Here is an 18496-nt window from a genome sequence, read left to right on the forward strand (position 1 = left end):
ATTCGTGTATGCTGCGCACCAAGATCTATGGAGATGACATTTAAGATCACAAAATCCTCAATAGATTGATCCATTCCATCATTTACCAACAAGAAGATTCTTCAGTCTAGAGGAGGCCAGTATTGATTTGGTGCCTCTAGGACAAATGTTTCAAAAGTCATGGCCTCTCAAAGTAAAACAATTCAACATGGTTCTATAGCGCCCTCTCCTGAAGTTTTGCCGTCTACATTATTGTGAGTGTGTGTGGAAAAAAGTTACCCATGTTTGTGGGAGTCATGGCCATTTTCATGAATAATAACTAATTATTACCATAGAGCTATGCCCACTGTGTGGGTTTGTGCCCTAACAAGCAAACTGTCAGTCACAGTCTGTATAAAGGGGAAATCTAGGATTCAAACAAGGCACTCATCAGAATGGCATCAGCAAAATCTGGCGCCAGTCAGTGAATTGTCTGTGTCCGAATTTAGAACCCCTCAATGCCATAGCTGTTAGCTGTGGAAAAACAACAACTCTGCCAACCTAATGTCATACACAAAGCATTTATTTATTTATTTTTCAATATCAAAACCACCAAGCAGAATTTCTTTTTAAGACACAATGCTAGTTCTGACTTGGAGTGGACAACATGAACATTGTTCTAAAGTACTCTTTACAGATCGGTCTTCAGCGTCGCTGAGAAAAGGAAGATACAGAACAAAACTAAACATTGTCTGAAATTAAATGACTGTACATGGGCAAGAGTAAGGGGAGTCTTTACAGCAGGCGAACAGTCTTTCCAGTGACCGTCAAGTAATCCTCATCTGCTAAAGCCCGAAGAGCCTCCTCAAACATGTCCTTCGTTATTGCCTGAAAAAGGTTGAATCAGACGTGAACACATTTAAGGGGACAAAGATATACCACACTCTGCTGAATTTATATGATCAGCATGGAATGACATTGTGTTAGTAATTAAACAGAAAAGGCATGAGAAAGGAGAGAAAGTCCAACTTACAGCTTCGGACTGTCCTCGAAGGTCTTCAAATAGTTGCTGGTATTTCATTGCCGGGGTCTTTCCCTTGGCTTGGATCAACTTCTTCAGGGCCTGGGCAAGTTCCTCCTTGCGCTTACGGGCTGTGGCACTCATCCCTGTGGTCCAGAACACAAGCCATTAGGACAATCATCATATGTGACACGTTCTAGTCTTTTGGTCCGCATATCGGCAACCGATCAAAATGTTCACTTTTCTTTTGAAACACGGAACTACGTTTCAAAGTTGTTGAGAATCACAACACAAACTTGCTAGTCAAGCCAAAATACTCCAACGCAGTGGATTGGGTGAGTAATCCCCCCTGCTATCTAGTTAACTAGAACACTACTTTACATTGTTAGCAGGCTCACAAAACAAGCTGTGTTAGTTGACTAGCGAGTGTGTCATTGATTTTCAACAACGCAGAAATGTTTTCACATTTTTCGAAAGAAAAGTCTGATCATTACATCAGATCCCGACATGCGGACAAAAGCATTACAACGTGACACATTTCTCAGGTAAAAACAAATGGCTTTAGAAAGTAAAACGACTGTTGTAAGGATCGCAAAATGCTACACAATGTAATTTCAGATAGCTGAAGAGTTTATGGAGAAATCAAGTTGTGGGCAGTCATTTCAAGTCAAAGAATTACATAAGCTAGCAACCAACCAGAAGTTGCATACCTGTTGTGAGAATGGAAATGTCCACAAATCCAGTCCTGGGGTCTGTGGCGGACTGCTTGAGGGCCTCTCGGTGCAGCCTCTTGGCCTCCTCCACGTCGATGGTCTCCACCTTGTTGGAGAAGCGCACTTTGGCGTGGGCCTCGGCCAGGCGGATCAGAGACTCCAGCTGTCTGGGGTACGCAGACACCATCCCACGACCGCTGCCAATCTTCCTCATGTCCACATATGCCTGAACACCAGCACAGTCAAAGGTCAGCTGCTGTTACTACCATCTACACCACATCAACATCTGTTACTACCATCTACACCACATCTACATCTGTTACTACCATCTACACCACATCTATCTACACCACATGGCAACAGAGTCCAACACCGACACTCGAGCTGCGCTTGGTTCAGTCTGCTTGGTGCAAACATCTTACCTAAACATCAAGCAGACAAGGAGAAATGTTGTCATCTTATCCACAAGTTGTCCTGATAGGCCAGCTGTGAAAGCTCCTCCCCCTCTACCTTCTCTGATAGGCCAGCTGTGAAAGCTCCTCCCCCTCTACCTTCTCTGCTTTGCTACTGCTAACTGTCAGCACCCTCTCCAACCACCAGGATTCCAACCGTAACTAGTTTAGCGTAGTTGAAAATGACATGCCAACGTCTCCTTCAGAGAAATGTCAAACAAAGTGTAGTGGCTAGACATGCTAGACATCCTGTACTTGCTTGTATTGTAATCGCAAACTGCGTCATTTTGCAATACGATGCAATGATCGGTCGATTCTGCAATTCATCGATCGATTCTGCCAGCTTTCTGTTCACGGCTAGTCATCACACTGGTCTAGTCATCACACTGGTCTAGTCATCACACTGGTCTAGTGACCGAGAGAGAGAGTTTGGCTGGTGAAGTCAAAACAAAGAGCCACTGAGTCTGCAAAGAGGAAATGGACGATCGAGGGTAGGAGTTTGGCATATCTTAAACTATGTTAAACCAGTTAGGGTCGGAATCCTGTCTAAAGAAGTTCTAGCTGTTCGCCTGTGCTGCAAGACCCGGAAAAGCTAAACAGCTAAACATGAAAATAGGCAGAACAATCCCTTTCATATATCTGGCCATATTTTTGTCCCGGGGCTACACCATTACATATTATCAATGACTTTGGAGCGTGGAAAGAGTCAAACGGCTATACCTCAATAAGTGCCTGGCTTGCTTCCTCATTTAGTCTTGGGTTGATGTAGGTTTTGGCGTAGGCAATGTAGTCCTTAAGCACGGTCATGTCCAGGAATTCCTCCTCGATTTGCTCCTCGCTCTGGTAGTAGAGGGACACCAGGTGGTGGGCGAGGCGGCGGTCGTAGGCCTCGTCTTGGGGATCCAGCATGAGGAAGATCAGGTCAAATCTGAAGGGTGGGGGGGGGGACATTCAGTACCAGAGATAAAGATATCGTTTTTCTAACTGTCGATGTTTGTTTTGTCTACTACACTTCTTTGTTTCAAGTCTTTGTTTCTCAGATAAGCAAGGATTCTGATTTCCCTTGTTCTGAGCAAGGATTCTGAATTCCCTAACTTCCCTTGTTCTCTTCGGAACAAGTCACCACACTTGTATTGCTATTTCACTCCTAACTTGAGTCTGTAGCTAATGTTCTTTGCAGAGGGTCATTGACGGATGACTCACCTTGAGAGCAGCGTGTGAGGGAGCTGGATGTTCTCGATGGTGGTCTTCTTGGGGTTCCACTGAGACTCCACAGGGTTGGCTGCAGCCAGGACAGAGGTCCGGGCGTTGAGCTGGCAGATGATCCCGGCCTGAACCACGAGACAACAATTACAAAAAAATCGTTCAAAGACATGAAACAGTCTAATCATTGACCAAATCAACACAGCGCTGTAAGAGAGGTGGACCTGTCCCAACTGTACACCGTTATCACCAACACAAACAAGTGACTCGAACCTGCATATTTCTCTCCGAGCGACTGAGTGTGTGTGTGTGATGCCTGACGCGTCAGTTACCTTGGCGATGGAAAGGGTCTGCTGCTCCATGACCTCGTGCAGCACCGAGCGCGTGCTGTCGTTCATCTTGTCGAACTCGTCGATGCAGCACACGCCGTTGTCGCTCAGCACCAGCGCCCCCGTCTGGAGGACCAGCTGCCGGGTCTCCGGGTCCTTGGTCACGTAGGCGGTCAGCCCCACGGCGCTGGAGCCCTTCCCGGACGTGTACTGACCGCGAGGCACCAGGTGGAACACGTACTGCAGCAGCTGGGACTTGGAGGTGCCGGGGTCGCCACAGAGCAGGATGTTCAGCTCGGCCCGGAAGTTCCCCCGACCCGTCTGGCTGAAGTCCTTCCGGGTGCCTCCGAACAGCTGCAGTAAGATACCCTGTTAGAGAGAAGGACGCACACGTCAATACTGTAGAATACCCTGTAGAGAGAAGGACCTCAGTACTGTAGAATACCTGTAGAGAGAAGGACGCACACGTCAATACTGTAGAATACCCTGTAGAGAGAAGGACCTCAGTACTGTAGAATACCTGTAGAGAGAAGGACCTCAGTACTGTAGAATACCTGTAGAGAGAAGGACCTCAGTACTGTAGAATACCTGTAGAGAGAAGGACCTCAGTACTGTAGAATACCTGTAGAGAGAAGGACCTCAGTACTGTAGAATACCTGTAGAGAGAAGGACCTCAATACTGTATGTAGTAAAATACCCTTTAGAGAGAAGGATCTGTAATCATTAAACAATATTTGCAATGTGTTCCCATAAATAATAAGGTGAAAAGGTGACAAATGACGTTTAATCTGATGCCGTGTTCAATGCCTCAGTCGGGCAGTTATGAGTGCACAATTTCATTTAATTGTTATCACGTGTTCGTTAATTAGGGGCGTTTCACTGACCATTTATAGGCAACTATGGGCGGGACAAGACGCTCGTTCACATGCGCAAAATGTACAGGGGTAAGTGATTTATAAGGGGAAAAAGGCGTGGGACGTGCGTACCTGTGTTATTAATCAGAATATTTTTGTGTGTAAATGTTCCGGCTTTCGGACATACGCAACCTTTTCACATCATTTTAGAAATGGTCATTTGATGATGTTTAAAAACCTCAAGGAGGTTTGCACTAGAATGGCTAGATTCCTATTTTGGCATTCGACAGGCCAATAGAATACAGTTCACAAGTTCATTATTTGCCATTTCCATGCCAGCCCTCCAAACATCCTTGAATGAGTTTATGTATTTATTCCATATTGGAGAAGGCACCTTCTTGATGTCCTCGTGTTCGTAGATGCTGGGGGCCAGGGCGGAGGAGAGGCGCTCGTACACGTCAGGCTTGCCCGCCAGCTCCTTCAGCGTCTGGACGCGCTCCTCCGTGAACAGCTTGTGCTCAGAGTCTTCATCCAGCCCGTGGAGGCGCTTCTCGTCCGTCTTGCGGAAGTGGATGACGTCGATGTGAGTCTTGTACACCGACTTGACGTTGCTCTGACGAGGGTTCACGCGCATGGGGACCGCGCGGTAGATGCCTGTCATGGTGGGAGAGGAGTTAACTTAGCAATAAGACCAAAAACCCTCACAATAAGACCAAGGCTGCTCATTCAAACCTCACAATAAGACCAAGGCTGCTCATTCAAACCTAACAAAGTGAGCCACAGCCTGCATGGCTAACTCAAAGCAGCAGCCCAGAGTGACCCAAAGAATATCTGAGGCTCTGCCAGTGACCACACCCTATCTCCAACTGTCTCCAGCTAGATACAACATCTGTCATTTTATGAGCCAACAGCTCACCGGTGATGTTGATGCGGTCTCCGGGCTGCACCTTGTCCACCAGGTCGTTGTGAGCGTAGACGATGGTGGTGTGAGGGGTCTGGCCTGCCGGCATGTCGTCAGGAGACTCTTGCAGTTTGATCTGAAGAAAACAGAAAACTTTGAGAATTCTGGACCACACACTCAAATAATAAATATATATATATACCCTATGTATATATATAGGACACCCCATGAAACCCTTGTGTTTTTCAACTAATTTAAACATATACACATTTGATCTTCATTTTAACAATATTGAGAGATGGAGGTAATATGACTAAACAAAGAAAACAGAAATAAGAAAATATGAATAGAATTTGAATGAATAGAATAAAATGTTCTTGTGAGGGAAGTTAGGACACCCCCACATTTATTACTAGTTAAAATGCCTAAAACTAGAATCAAGTGCACCACATCAGGTGCAAATGATTAGAACATTGTTAGAGAGGACTTTGGAGGAGCCTGTCTTATTTAAACCTCAGACATTTAGTTTGGTTTGCTCTTTGTTGTTGAAGTGAGTTGTACAGGGCTTAAAGTGGGAAAAAAAAATCCTGTGCCTGAAACTTTTTCTTGGGGAGGGGTTCACAGTTTGAGATATTGGGAGAGCGGGTACAGAAGACAGCTTCTTGTCTCAATGTTTAAATGCATTAATACTATTTTATAGTCAATACAAAATATGTCTCAATGTTAAAATGCATTAATACTTTAAATGAATGTGCAACAATACTATGTGCAATATGACAACCCTTGTGTACATAAGGTTCAGATATAGGAAAAGTTAGGATATTTATAGCATAGCATACAGCAGTGTTTTATTGTATAGTATAGTAGTATAGTAGATAGTGTACATAGCCTTTATTTATGTAAACCAGCTCTTTTCCCTTTATTATTTTACCCTTGGCCCTCGTGTTTTTAGTCTTTTTCCAAGCACCAGGGGAGCCCCCCCTCCTAAATTTCGTTGTATGGTACCTGTACTGTATTACAGTTTTTCTCAATTGCTAAAACACATTTCACAAAACTTTCCTCCATTTTCCCAAAACTCTAAACACAACACACTTTTCTACATAAGCTACATAAGCAAAACCACACCTTCTCTCTTCAAAACTCAAACTCAAACCCTACCCCTAATCCTAACCCTAACCTTACTGTAACCCTAGCACCTAACCCTAACCCTAGTTTTCCCACATGTATGATAGTCATGCATAAAAATAAATCTGCGCTCCCTGTCTAACGTTATATCTAACATTACAGTAAGGCTGATTTTGCATGATAGTCATGCATTTTTAGATATCTATTTCCCCCCTTTAAATGGCATATGATGTCCGAAATTTTACTAAAGTTCAGCCGCGAAGTTGTTGCACTGTTGTCCTATCGAGTTTTACGTAAATAAAGGTTTGAAAAATGTTACCGTATTCCCACATGTACCGTAACATGTACAATACTGTACTGTATCACAACTCAATGCAAACACTACAGAGGATCCATTACACACAACAATACTCACTGAAAACAATGTTCAGGGTGTGATGTTTATTTATTTATTTATGGAACTATACCACACACACACACACACACACACACACACACACACAACAATAATTTGCAACAAGTGTCTTACATTTTGAGTCGTTATGTTTAATGAATGAAGCCAGGTGTGTTCATTGTGTTAACATTTTGCTGACTGTGGCAAGCATTTTGCATCACATGAGCTTTAATTTGAGAATTTGACATTTTGAGCAGAGTTTTTTGCAACTTGTGTTTTAGCAAGACAAAATGTGTTTAGATTTATGAGAAAAGGAGGATTGTGTTTTGTGAATTGTGTCTTCATGTGAAATGTGTTTATGGTTTTGGCAAATGGGAGCTAGTTTTATTAAATGTGTTTAGAGAACTGGCCATTTGGTTTAGAGAATTGGCTTTTGTGTTTTAGCAATTGGGAAAAACTGTAATGACAATAAAGACCATTCATTCATTCATAATACTGTTTTATACTTAATAATAAAATAAAATAAATAGATGTCTTTAAAAGGCCAAACTGATTGCATCACTTATTAAGCCACTATCACTATAACAATACAGAATAAAATATATACATGTCTTTAAAAGAACAAACTGATTACTTATTAAGCCACTATCACTTTTCTCCTTCTTGGCACCACGTCCCATAAGGCTTCCCGTCACTACTCAGGGTTTTTCCTGGCTCAAAATGAGGCGGAGGTGGTACCAGTGGTGTTTGACATCGGGGGGGACCCATGAAGCAGGGCTGTCTGGGGGTCCTTAAACGAGCATCAAACACTTAATTTCTTGCATTCTGGTGAATTGATATGCACCAATTTGTGCCCTTTCGCCATAAATTTATGGTGGAAATGTCATTATGTAAAGGAAAAAACAATATTCAGGCACCAGATGGCCATTCAAAATATAATGTAATATAATGCAATATAAGGCTCTCAGGCATTCTGTACTTTCAAATATGTATTCTCCTTGAGCAGTCAACATCAACTATCAGCTGTTTAGCTAGCAAACACGAAAGCTAAGTTATTTGTGAAACAGCGTTCCCGCCACCACATCGGCGCAATGCCGCAATTGCAGTTTTTTTATTTTATTTATTCTCCCGCGCCGGAAATCCGGCACTGTGCCGGAGTACTTTAAGCCCTGGTTGTATCACCATGGTGAGATCAAAACAGCTTTCTGAGGCCTTCAGAAAGAAGGTTGTCGATGCCTATGAGTCTGGGAAGGGATTTAAAAAGATCTCCAAACAATCAGAAATCAGCCATTCCACTGTCCGGAAAATAATTTACAAGTGGAGAACATTTAAAACAACTGCCAACAAGGCCAGGTCAGACAGTCCTAGGAAGTTCAGCCCAAGAGCAGACCACAAGATGCTTAAAGACGTCTCCAACCATCCTAAAATGTCATCACGGGACCTACAGGTAGCTCTTGCCACAGTTGATATCAAAGTACATCTACCATCAGAAAGAGACTGCACACATTTGATTCTCATGCTAGGTGTCAAAACAACCCTAACAACATCAGGGACGTTACCAGAGACAAAGAGCAGGACTTCAGGGCTGTGCATGTAAGACTCAAACATCACAGCTGAGAGAATTCTGCATGGAGAGTTTCATGGGGTGTCCTACATTTTTCACGACTATATAAAATATACATAAAAAAATATTTAATTTGTATATTTTATATATTAATCCATTTATCTTGAGAGATGTTCAGACACACACACAACACTAGTTGTAGTGTGTCTCTCTCCCTGTATGAATGAATGAATGGACTTTATTGTCATTGTATCAAAATGGACTGACTTAAACAGGCTGACTTAAACAGTAGGGGTGTAAATCACCAGCTTCATCACGATACGATATCGATTTGTTTGTATGACGATACAATGTTTGACGATATCACAATGTCAGTCACGATACGATTTCGATTCGATTCAAGATCGATATGACGATATGATCGATATGACGCGATATCATATGCCAATCTAACACAATTATCAACTCACAAAAACAACTAGAATATGATTTGACCATTTTATTTGTGAGCTCTTCCAGGTATCCAGCATTTAAATCATATTGTATTATACAGTATTCTTCTGTTACAAAAAGAAAAATAGACCCGTTCACTAGTCTCACAAACAAGAGATATTCAGCTTTAAAACATTAATGTCCTATGAAACAAAACTGCGCGGACAAGCGATGTCCCCCAGACAGGTGAAGGCGCTGTCCAATCCAGTTGAGAAACTGGACGGGGGCGGGGTGAGCGCGGCCGCTGCAGCGAATGGAATTCCAAAACAAGCGCACCTCAAGCTAAAAAGCGAAAGACAGGACTTTCCTCGTGACTTTTTTAGACGGATTTGGTAGAGGCAACTCATATATAATGGTGACAGTCACGCAGAATGTGCCATTTCAAAATAAAGGTGTATCTTTAAGATGACGATATAGATCGATGTTTTTACATTGCGTCGATGTAATCAGATCGTTAGTCAATGAATCGATGCATCGATGTGAATCCCTATTAAAATCGATGAATCGATGTGACACCCCTATTAAACAGGCTGACTTAAACAGGCTGACTTATACAGGCTGACTTAAACAGGCTGACTTATACAGGCTGACTTAAACAGGCTGACTTATACAGGCTGACCGACTTACATAGACCGACTCGTATAGACGACTCGTATAGACTGACTTATATGGCCCCTTATTCCAAAGTGCTTTACAACGGCCTCTCATTCACCCATTCACACACACATTCACACACCGATGGCGACAAGCTACCATGCAAGGTGCCAGCCCACTCATTGGGAGCAATTTGGGGTTCAGTGTCTTGCCCAAGGACACCTCGACATGTGGCCAGCTGGGGTTCGAACCACCGATCTGCCGCCCTTGCGATCATTAGACATGGGGTGCAAACTGGTGATGGGCCAAAAAGGTGACAAAATGTGTATGTTCCTTAAAATGAAGAAAACGATGAATGATGAACCTAAGCAGAGATTCTTTTTTTTTTACGGGGGGATAGCGCTAGCACTAATGGTGCTAAATGGATATCGGCAACACTAACGGTGGTCTAACAATGATGCAAGTGTAAGTAGCGGCAGTCCTGACCTTTACACCTGCAGAATTACTTCAAAAACAGTTTACTGTGACTGTGTTCTCCACGCTGTCTGGAATTGTACCTAGCTGCCTGAAGCTAAAAATTATTTCAACAGCAGCGGAGTTTAGCAGACGGGAAGATTAGTTAGCTAGCGCATCATGTGACTTGGAAGAGACTTAGACCCCCCCTTCCATTTCTTTTTTTCCCCAGATCTACACGATTCACGTGGATGACCTATTTTGAGGTAAAAACTGCTAATTTAGCAGAAAGGTGACACGTTTGCACCTGTTAGACGCCGCCTCTACCGCCTGAGCCACAGCCGCCCCATGGAGACCACACCCGTCCCCCCCGTCCCCCTCTCACCATCTGTTTGTCGGAGAAGGCTGAGCGGTTGTGGACCAGCGCCAGGCTGTGGGTGGTGTTACAGTTGCGACACACGGCGGGCTCGGCGATGCGCCCGCGGTCCACCTCCACGCGCGTGCTGTAGGCGCACACCTGGCACTGGAAGAAGGCCTCCTGCATCTCTGGGATCAGCTGGGAGGTGCGGATCACCATGCCGCTGATGGTGATCAGCTGGTCGATGTCTGGGGGGGGCGGGGGGTGGGGAGAAGGGTGGGGAGAATGGCTGTGAAAACATCAGCATTGGATTTCTCTTTCCAGAGATGGCTGCAGCCTAAACGAGCATGGCTCAGCCATATATCTGTATCTGTATCTATATCTGTGGATATGTCCCATGCGTGTGCTCCAGGCGTGTGCTCACCCTCTGGGTTCAGGCTCCTCATGTTTCGGGTCTTCAGGGCGTTGTAGGGGCGCACCTGGATCTGGTGCTCCAGGATGGAGTCTGGGAAGCGCTCGAAGAAAAGCTCATTCACGGCCATGTCGAAGGTGGGGACCACTTCCTGTGGCGGAGAATTGAAAATGGTAAATGGAGTGACTTATACGGACTGACTTATACGGACTGACTTATACGGACTGACTTATACGGACTGACTTATACGGACTGACTTATACAGACTGACTTATACAGACTGACTTATACAGACTGACTTATACAGACTAACGTATATAGACTGACTTATACAGACTGACTTATACAGACTGACTTATACAGACTGACTTATACAGACTGACTTATACAGACTGACTTATACAGACTAATGTATATAAACTGACTTATACAGACTGACTTATACAGACTGACTTATACAGACTAACGTATATAGACTGACTTATACAGACCGACTTATACAGACTGACTTATACAGACTGACTTATATAGAGCCTTATTCCGAAGCACTTTACAACAGCCTCTCGTTCACAAACACATTCACACAACAATGGCGGCAAGCTACCATGCAAGGCGCCGGCCCGCTCATTGGGAGCAATTTGGGGGTTCAGTGTCTTGCCCCAAGGACACCTCGACATGTGGCCATCCGGGGTTCGAACCGCCGATCTGCTCTACCTCCTGTGCCACAGCCGCCCAGAATTTACATAACACAACATCGCCGTACTCGTTTGTGTTTCACAAGGCTAATCATAATAGTAACTTTGTAGAACACCTTTTTAATAACTTTGTAGAACACCTTTTTAATAGCTTTGTAGAACACCTTTTTAATAACTTTGTAGAACACCTTTTTAACACTAGAACAGCGACGTTTTTTACCTACTTTTAGCGCGAAGAGGTGTCGAATCACACGACCACTCTTCACAATGGGGGAGTGTGTACTGACGCACAAATCGCTGGATGGCGATGTCACACAAGAAGAGAAAATGACAAGACACTACCTCTAAAAATGCATAAAGTTCCAGAGAAGCGGGGACAGAGCAGAGAGTCAGCTGAAAAGGAACATATATATATATAATAACGTATGCATGCCATTGTAGATGTAACGTAAGTGGAGAGGAGATTGATCTAGGAGATTGATCAAGACTGCGGGAGTTTTCATTACTAACGAATGAAAGTTGATTATCATTATTAAAAAATAACTAATATATATTGCAATGTTGTCCCTTTCACACATAGTTCCATGTAATTTCCTTGGAATCCCAAGCTGTGTTGACCAGGTATCTGTAATGTTCACATTTATATATAACAGTAATAAATATAGCAATAAATGACAGCGCTGTAAATAGTGTTATTCTTGCACAATTGCACCCACAACGTGCTATTGCCGTCCGGAGTTGATCAGCTCCAGATTGAACCAAGGTTCTTCGCTACAGAAACATTTTCACACAATGACAAACATGTGATGCGTTTTATATAATATTCTTTAAACAACAGAACGGGACAGGCGCCAGAAACTGCCATAATATACCATACATCAGGGCTCTACAGTGCGACCATTTCACTCGCATTTGCGACTAAAAATACATCTGTGCGACTAGAGAAATAAATTCACGAGCACACGTGCGAGTACCGATTTTATTATTATAAATTTTTTTTTTTTTTTTTTTTTTTATTCTAAAAATAAATCTGCGCGAACCGTGTGGCCACATTTTAAGCCGTCAGCCAGCCCGCTACGACCACGGGAAGTCATGTTAAAAGTGAAGTTACTTCTGTTAAACTGGCGCTAAGCTAACATCGCTAATCGCTAACTCCCTCCTGGGCCTTAAAGAGACAAGCGCCCTTTTCTCATCTCAAGCTTCATTAGCTTCATTAGCTCACCACATCTACAGATTTGGTCCCACACACTCCAGATTTGAACCCAAGGTTACAACTAGGGTTAACTACCCAGGGTAGAAAGTAGAACGCTCTCAGACCTTCAGAACCCATTGAAAGTAGTGGAGGTACTCCAGAAGTCCAAATGCATCTCTAATCCTAGGAAACCCTAGGAAGCAAGTTGCCTAATGGCATGAAAATGCAACATGTTGTACTTGAGTGTGGCAGAGAGGTGGGACCCCCGGGGATGGTGGTGTGCTAACAGCTAGCCGCCGCAGAGGCACCGTGCTGGGCTGGCCACCTCCACATGTCACCACCCCGGGCAGCATGGGGCTGGGGACTGGTCATCTGGATGTGGGGTAGTTTAATACCCCTAGATGTGGAGTTGTCTGGCCACCGTGTGTGACTGATGTAGCCTGACCCAGCAGCAGGGAGGTGGGCAGCATGGAGACAGACCTCTGCATGGCCTGGCTGGGCTGCTAGCTGACAGACCTAGCCCTAAAGCCTGGCTGGGCTGCTAGCTGCTAGCTGACAGGCATGACATGGATGAATGAATGAACATGCTGCTAACCAGGAGAACTTGACACAGCTAGTTACCATAATACAATGCCATCAACTCTGCGTCTAGTAGGGCTGTAGGCATGGGCCAATGTGTGATTTTGGTGCAAAAATGGCAAAATCACTAATAAAAATGTGTTATAATTACATTTTTCACTGTGCTCCTAAATTTCTTTGTGTGCCCCTAACATTTTTCATTTAGGAGCACATGTGCTGCTAGTGAAAAAGGTTAGCGTAGAGCCCTGTACATATATCTGCCATATATCGTACCTCCGTTTTATATTGAGAAATATGATGATAAATACATATAGGGCGGAGGTATGATATGTGGTGTGTGGCTAGATATTTTCATGTAGCACTGTGACTGTGCCTATCTGTGGATTATTATTTAAAAATAGTGGTCTCCTGAGAGGAGCGAGTCTTGATTTTTTTTTATGCAACAAGGAGGAGAAAATGGTTACAGAAACACACCGTTGGGACGTGGTGGAACGGGGGAAACCCGATGTCTTTGTTTGTTGATCAGAAACGATCGAGAGCCATCATCAACCCTCCCCCCATCAACCATTAGGCCTACATCAAGTGATTGTAACTCACTTTTTAGAAACGAGTTGTCTCATACAGTGATTTTGTCAGAAGCCTACTTGTTAGAAACAGAGCCTAGTATGTTTATAACCAAGTGCTTTAGTTGGCGAGCGGACAATTGGCTACTACAATGTACAATGTTGCCAAAATCAACTAGGCCCTATCTAATGTTCGAAAACGAATCTACAAATATTAATCTGCGTATATCTATGGTACAACCGCCTTGCCTGTTGTGTATTATTATCATTGCCGACACAGGTCTAATCATAACTGAACATCTGATAATAAGGTGAAGGGCAGTATTATTCATCTTTACTTTATTGGGTGAATAAACTCAATATGAATGATTGTACAGTTGTCTATAGGCAAGAATGGGCTGAAACAAAAGTAGTTACAGACTCGCTCAAACTGTAGTGAGATTAGGAGACTACTAATTGTAAATAGTACAATTATGGTTATTAATCCACAATTATGGTTATTACTGGTGGCCTGAGGTGGTCCAGTGGTCTAGCACCGTGTTCTACAGTGATATACAAAAAAGACATTATATACAATATTATAAATATCCGTTTGTTATATAATATTCATTGATGAGTACATGCATAATCAAACGTAGGCTACTGCAATTACTTTGCTGCGGTAGCTATGCATGCACCACACAACTTGATAGGTACATACTGTGCAGTGTATCATTCATATCTGTACATAGGCTACACATATCATAATATCTTATCACTATTGGATGGAACTTGGATAGTACAAACTGTACAGTTTATACAGTTGATGGATAGTACAAATTGTACAGTTTATCATTTTCATAACTGTCTGTACATATACATATCTTATTGCTATATATAGCCTATATATAAACACATTATGTTACATACTTATCAGTCTTATCGACTGTATCTAATTCAGCAATGAAGCCTGAAGGTTGAGCACAGTGTGTGTCCCCTTGTTACCTCTGCTGATATAAAAGAGAATTGCAGCCTTGGAGAAAAAGATGGCAGCCGAATTCCAAGGCAAATACACAGACACACACAGAAATACTGCAAAATCGCTTTATACTAACTCGATTTTGAAAATGTAAAGATGCTGGGTGGTAGAACGCTCTAGGAAAAGTCATGAAAGGAGGGTCCTGACATTTGATCGAGTGCAAAGGTAGATTTTTTTTGGTACCCTATGACACCTCACGGCTTTCCTAGTGTTAATAACTTTGTAGAACACCTTTTTTTCGAAAGTGCTTTGTGCAAAATCATCCCGCTACACATATCCCTGTACTGAACCATCAGATCTAACGACACAGGAAAAGAAAAAGAAAAGCTGATTAAGACGAAGTCGCAGTGCGACTTAGACGACATATGGCTATCAGGACGTCAGATATAACAGTGAGATGGAGTGTTCACCTGAGGGTAGGATATGAGCTGTCTGTAGAGGTCTGCATCGAAGGACATCACGTGGCCACAGTTCACGTTCAGCACGGGCTCCCCGACCACACTGATCTACGGGGCCGACCACAGAAACATGACAATAATAATAATAATACATTAGACTTATATAGCGCTTTTCTAGACACTCAAAGACGCTTTACAAACTGAAAAGATCGAGTAGTAATAATAAAAAGAAACAAAATAAATAAAAGAAAGTATAAGGGTCTAATTCATTTTTAGATTACTATATAAATCTAACTGTCTTTGTAGGACAATCTACTCTGGATACGGCAATCACACCTAGATTTCGGACGGAGAAGCGGCGAACAAGCAACGCCAGCGTCCTCTCTCAACCGGCATTTTTATAAAAGCTCAAATTTGTATCAAGGTTTTATGAAAGTCCTTGGTTATCATTTTTAGATTACAAAACCGAAATCTAAGTGTCTTTGTAGGACAATCTACTCTGTATATGACAATTAACTCCTCAGGGAAAGCCAAAGGGGCGAAACAGTCCCAGACACAGCGGAGTCCTATGACTTAAGGTTTCACAATCAGTCAACAGCAGACACTGAGAAACACAAAACAGGGAGAGGATGAAAATGAGACTTTGAGGGGAACAGTCAACAGAGCATGGAACTGTACATAGCTTACTACTGTCCTCTCCTGTATATACCTCCAACTACCATACTGTACCTATCACGCATCACTACTAATATATTTATGTTTTATATCACTATTTGCACTTCTGGTTAGATGCTAAACTGCATTTCGTTGTCTGGTACTTGTACTCTAAAATTACTATAGTTGAATCTAATGTAGTGTAGTGTAGTGTAATGTAATGTAATGTAATGTAATGTAATGTAATCTACTCGTACCTCTTCCAGCTTCTGCATGTAGAGCGGCTCGTTCAGGTCCAGGCCGGCGTTCTCGTCCTCAGTGGAGGTGGGGTCAATGAACCTCTGCAGGAACCTCTGAGGGGAACACAACCAACAACCTTCAGGCTTGGCACTCCCTTCCACTGGAATGAGTTTGACTTTCGAATGATCTACGAGACCCCAAAGACCCCCCCCCCAGAGTCTGCCCGTACCTGAAACTTCTCCTTGCACGATCCTACGTTGACGTCCGTGCCCCAGATCACCAGTTTCTGGCCTGCAGCCTGCTCACTGGCCACAGCGCCATCTGCTGTCGGTAGCTAGGGATGACAAGAGTTGCACTGACATGTTATGGCGCTTTTCCATCAGCGGCCCGGGTCGCTTCGGCTCGGTTCGGGTCGGGTGGCTTCGGCACGCTTTTGAACAGTTCTGGTTTTCCACTATACACAACAGACCAGGAACTAGTAGGAGGAGTAGGCGATAGTAGGCGGAGTTACGCGTCATAAAAGCGCGCCATGGTGGTGACGTATATTTTCACGAGACACAACACAGCCACAACAACAGCAACATGGAGGAACTTGAAGCTATCGTATGCCTTTTCCTCGGCATGTGGTATATTATTAACCGTGGTTTTTTGGAGAGAAAGAGAAAGAGAGAGAGAGGAAGCTATGTACACATAATAAAGTCATGTTTTTTGAACCCTTAAAACCACTGCCTTCACTTGTCTGCTTTATGAACTGTAGTATCATTGTGTGCCGTGTTATTCACGGGCAAAGACGGTAAACGGAGGCACCCTTTGCAGGTTAATAACTTCGGTTTACCGTGGGTTAGGATAACAATTCAAACGTATCCGGATAGGGGAGAGGACAGGGAATCTGAAACCATTTGAATGGTGTCGATACGACACTGTTATCATTTTGATTGGCATTTTGTAGCCAATCAAAGTGTTGTTGCTAGGTAAACACTACATAAAACACTTGGCACTGTAGGTGGTGAGTGTTCCTGGATTCTTGGAGAGTTAGGGAGTTAAAAAGTCCTTCCATTTCAGCCACCACTGCGCAGAACATCACATGGATGTGGCTCCTGCGATGTTAAAACTCTTATTCCAGGTGTTTGTCAGATCTGAAGACAACCACCAGTGGGTGATGTTTGTGTGATGTTTTTATTTCCTGTAGTTCTGTTTTATGTGATTTTACTATGTCCTGTAATTCTGTTTTAAATTGTTTATAACATCTGAGGCCGTATTTCCCTTGTGGATTTACCTGCCCAGGGACTGCTGATGTAATTTAGCTACCCAGCTAATTCAGGGAGTCAATGACTGTCCATTGTCCCATTTAAATAAACAAATAAATAACTCACTGGTTCAGAGTGCAGGTCCACCTGAGGGGCCTTCCGGATGGAGCCCAGATCGGGGCGCTGCCTGGCGGGGGTCCCACGCACGCTGCTGCGTGGGGTCCCCTCCACCCTGGAGCTGGGGGTCCCGTACATCAGCGGGGAGCTCATGTCCACCTCGCTGGGCAGGACTGAAGGGCAGGAACAAAGACATTTGACATATCAACAAAGACAACATCTCATTCACAATTTAATTCCTGTGCTTTTCCTGAGTTCTTCCATAACAGCTGTTCCCCCCCCCCCCACACACACACACACACACACACCCACACCCCCACACACCTCCCATCTCAGGTGAGGCTGTACCTGAGCGATGTGGGCTGGAGAAGAGGGAGGTATCGGCGACAGCAGGGCTGTGCATGTCCGTGACCGGGGAGGTGGGCATGGGCGGCAGGTCCCCGGTGGAGGAGTCCTGACCACGCCGCCTCTGAGAGGGAGGGGACACCGCATCGCTGCCCGCTGCACAAACACAAACACACATCACTGGAACAGGACTGCAGTGTACTATAATTCCTCCCTCTGTCTGGCCAAAATAAATACCTTTTTATCAAGACCGTCTTGCTATCAACTTACGAGTGGGCGGATTGTCTATCAACTTACGAGTGGGCGGATTGTCGTTTCTTCCACGCTTACGGCCACCGGGAGTTGATGTTGGAGAAGACATCCTGATCACAGATCTGTGAGAAATTCATCAAAAACATTATTGACGATTATTAGCTACACACTGACAAGTACAAAAGAGGCTACCGTTGACGATAGCTAAAAGTGCCACCCTGTATCCCAGTCACACGATACAGAAGAGGACATCTGGAAAACACAACGCCGCACTCTAAACACCGGCTTCATGATCTCCTCCATGTTTGTGTTGTTCTTCCCTGCGGAAGTTCCATTACGTGTTTCCCTGTGGTGTTCCAGTACGCCTGGGTGC

At 43.8% G+C, this 18496-nt stretch overlaps 1 protein-coding gene across 1 annotated transcript; it reads right to left on the minus strand.

The window, feature by feature from the left end:
* Positions 1-650: 650 nt before the first annotated feature.
* Positions 651-18318, minus strand: mcm4 (minichromosome maintenance complex component 4). The gene is made up of 16 exons (XM_080546413.1): positions 18169-18318; positions 17875-18027; positions 17536-17699; positions 16392-16496; positions 16180-16275; positions 15281-15376; positions 10836-10974; positions 10439-10659; positions 5447-5567; positions 4925-5184; positions 3680-4045; positions 3348-3475; positions 2865-3072; positions 1690-1918; positions 992-1125; positions 651-846 (listed from the first exon to the last, which is right to left on the minus strand). The coding sequence occupies exons 1-16, from the start codon at positions 18230-18232 to the stop codon at positions 754-756; spliced, it is 2577 nt and encodes an 858-aa protein (XP_080402539.1). The 5' UTR covers positions 18233-18318; the 3' UTR covers positions 651-753.
* Between the last annotated feature and the right edge of the window lie 178 nt (positions 18319-18496).

Source organism: Nansenia antarctica, assembly GCF_963989245.1.
Source record: "Nansenia antarctica genome assembly, chromosome: 16".
NCBI lineage: Eukaryota > Metazoa > Chordata > Actinopteri > Argentiniformes > Microstomatidae > Nansenia > Nansenia antarctica.

Excerpts from the sequence above, each read along its gene's own strand:
- mcm4 (XM_080546413.1), bottom strand. The coding sequence starts at position 18,232 with ATGTCTTCTCCAACATCAACTCCCGGTGGCCGTAAGCGTGGAAGAAAC. Across the intron at positions 16,276-16,391 it reads CGTGCAAGGAGAAGTTTCAG|AGGTTCCTGCAGAGGTTCAT; the intron begins GTACGGGCAGAC and ends TGTTCCCCTCAG. Across the intron at positions 5,568-10,438 it reads CCTTCTCCGACAAACAGATG|ATCAAACTGCAAGAGTCTCC; the intron begins GTGAGAGGGGGA and ends TGTTTTCTTCAG.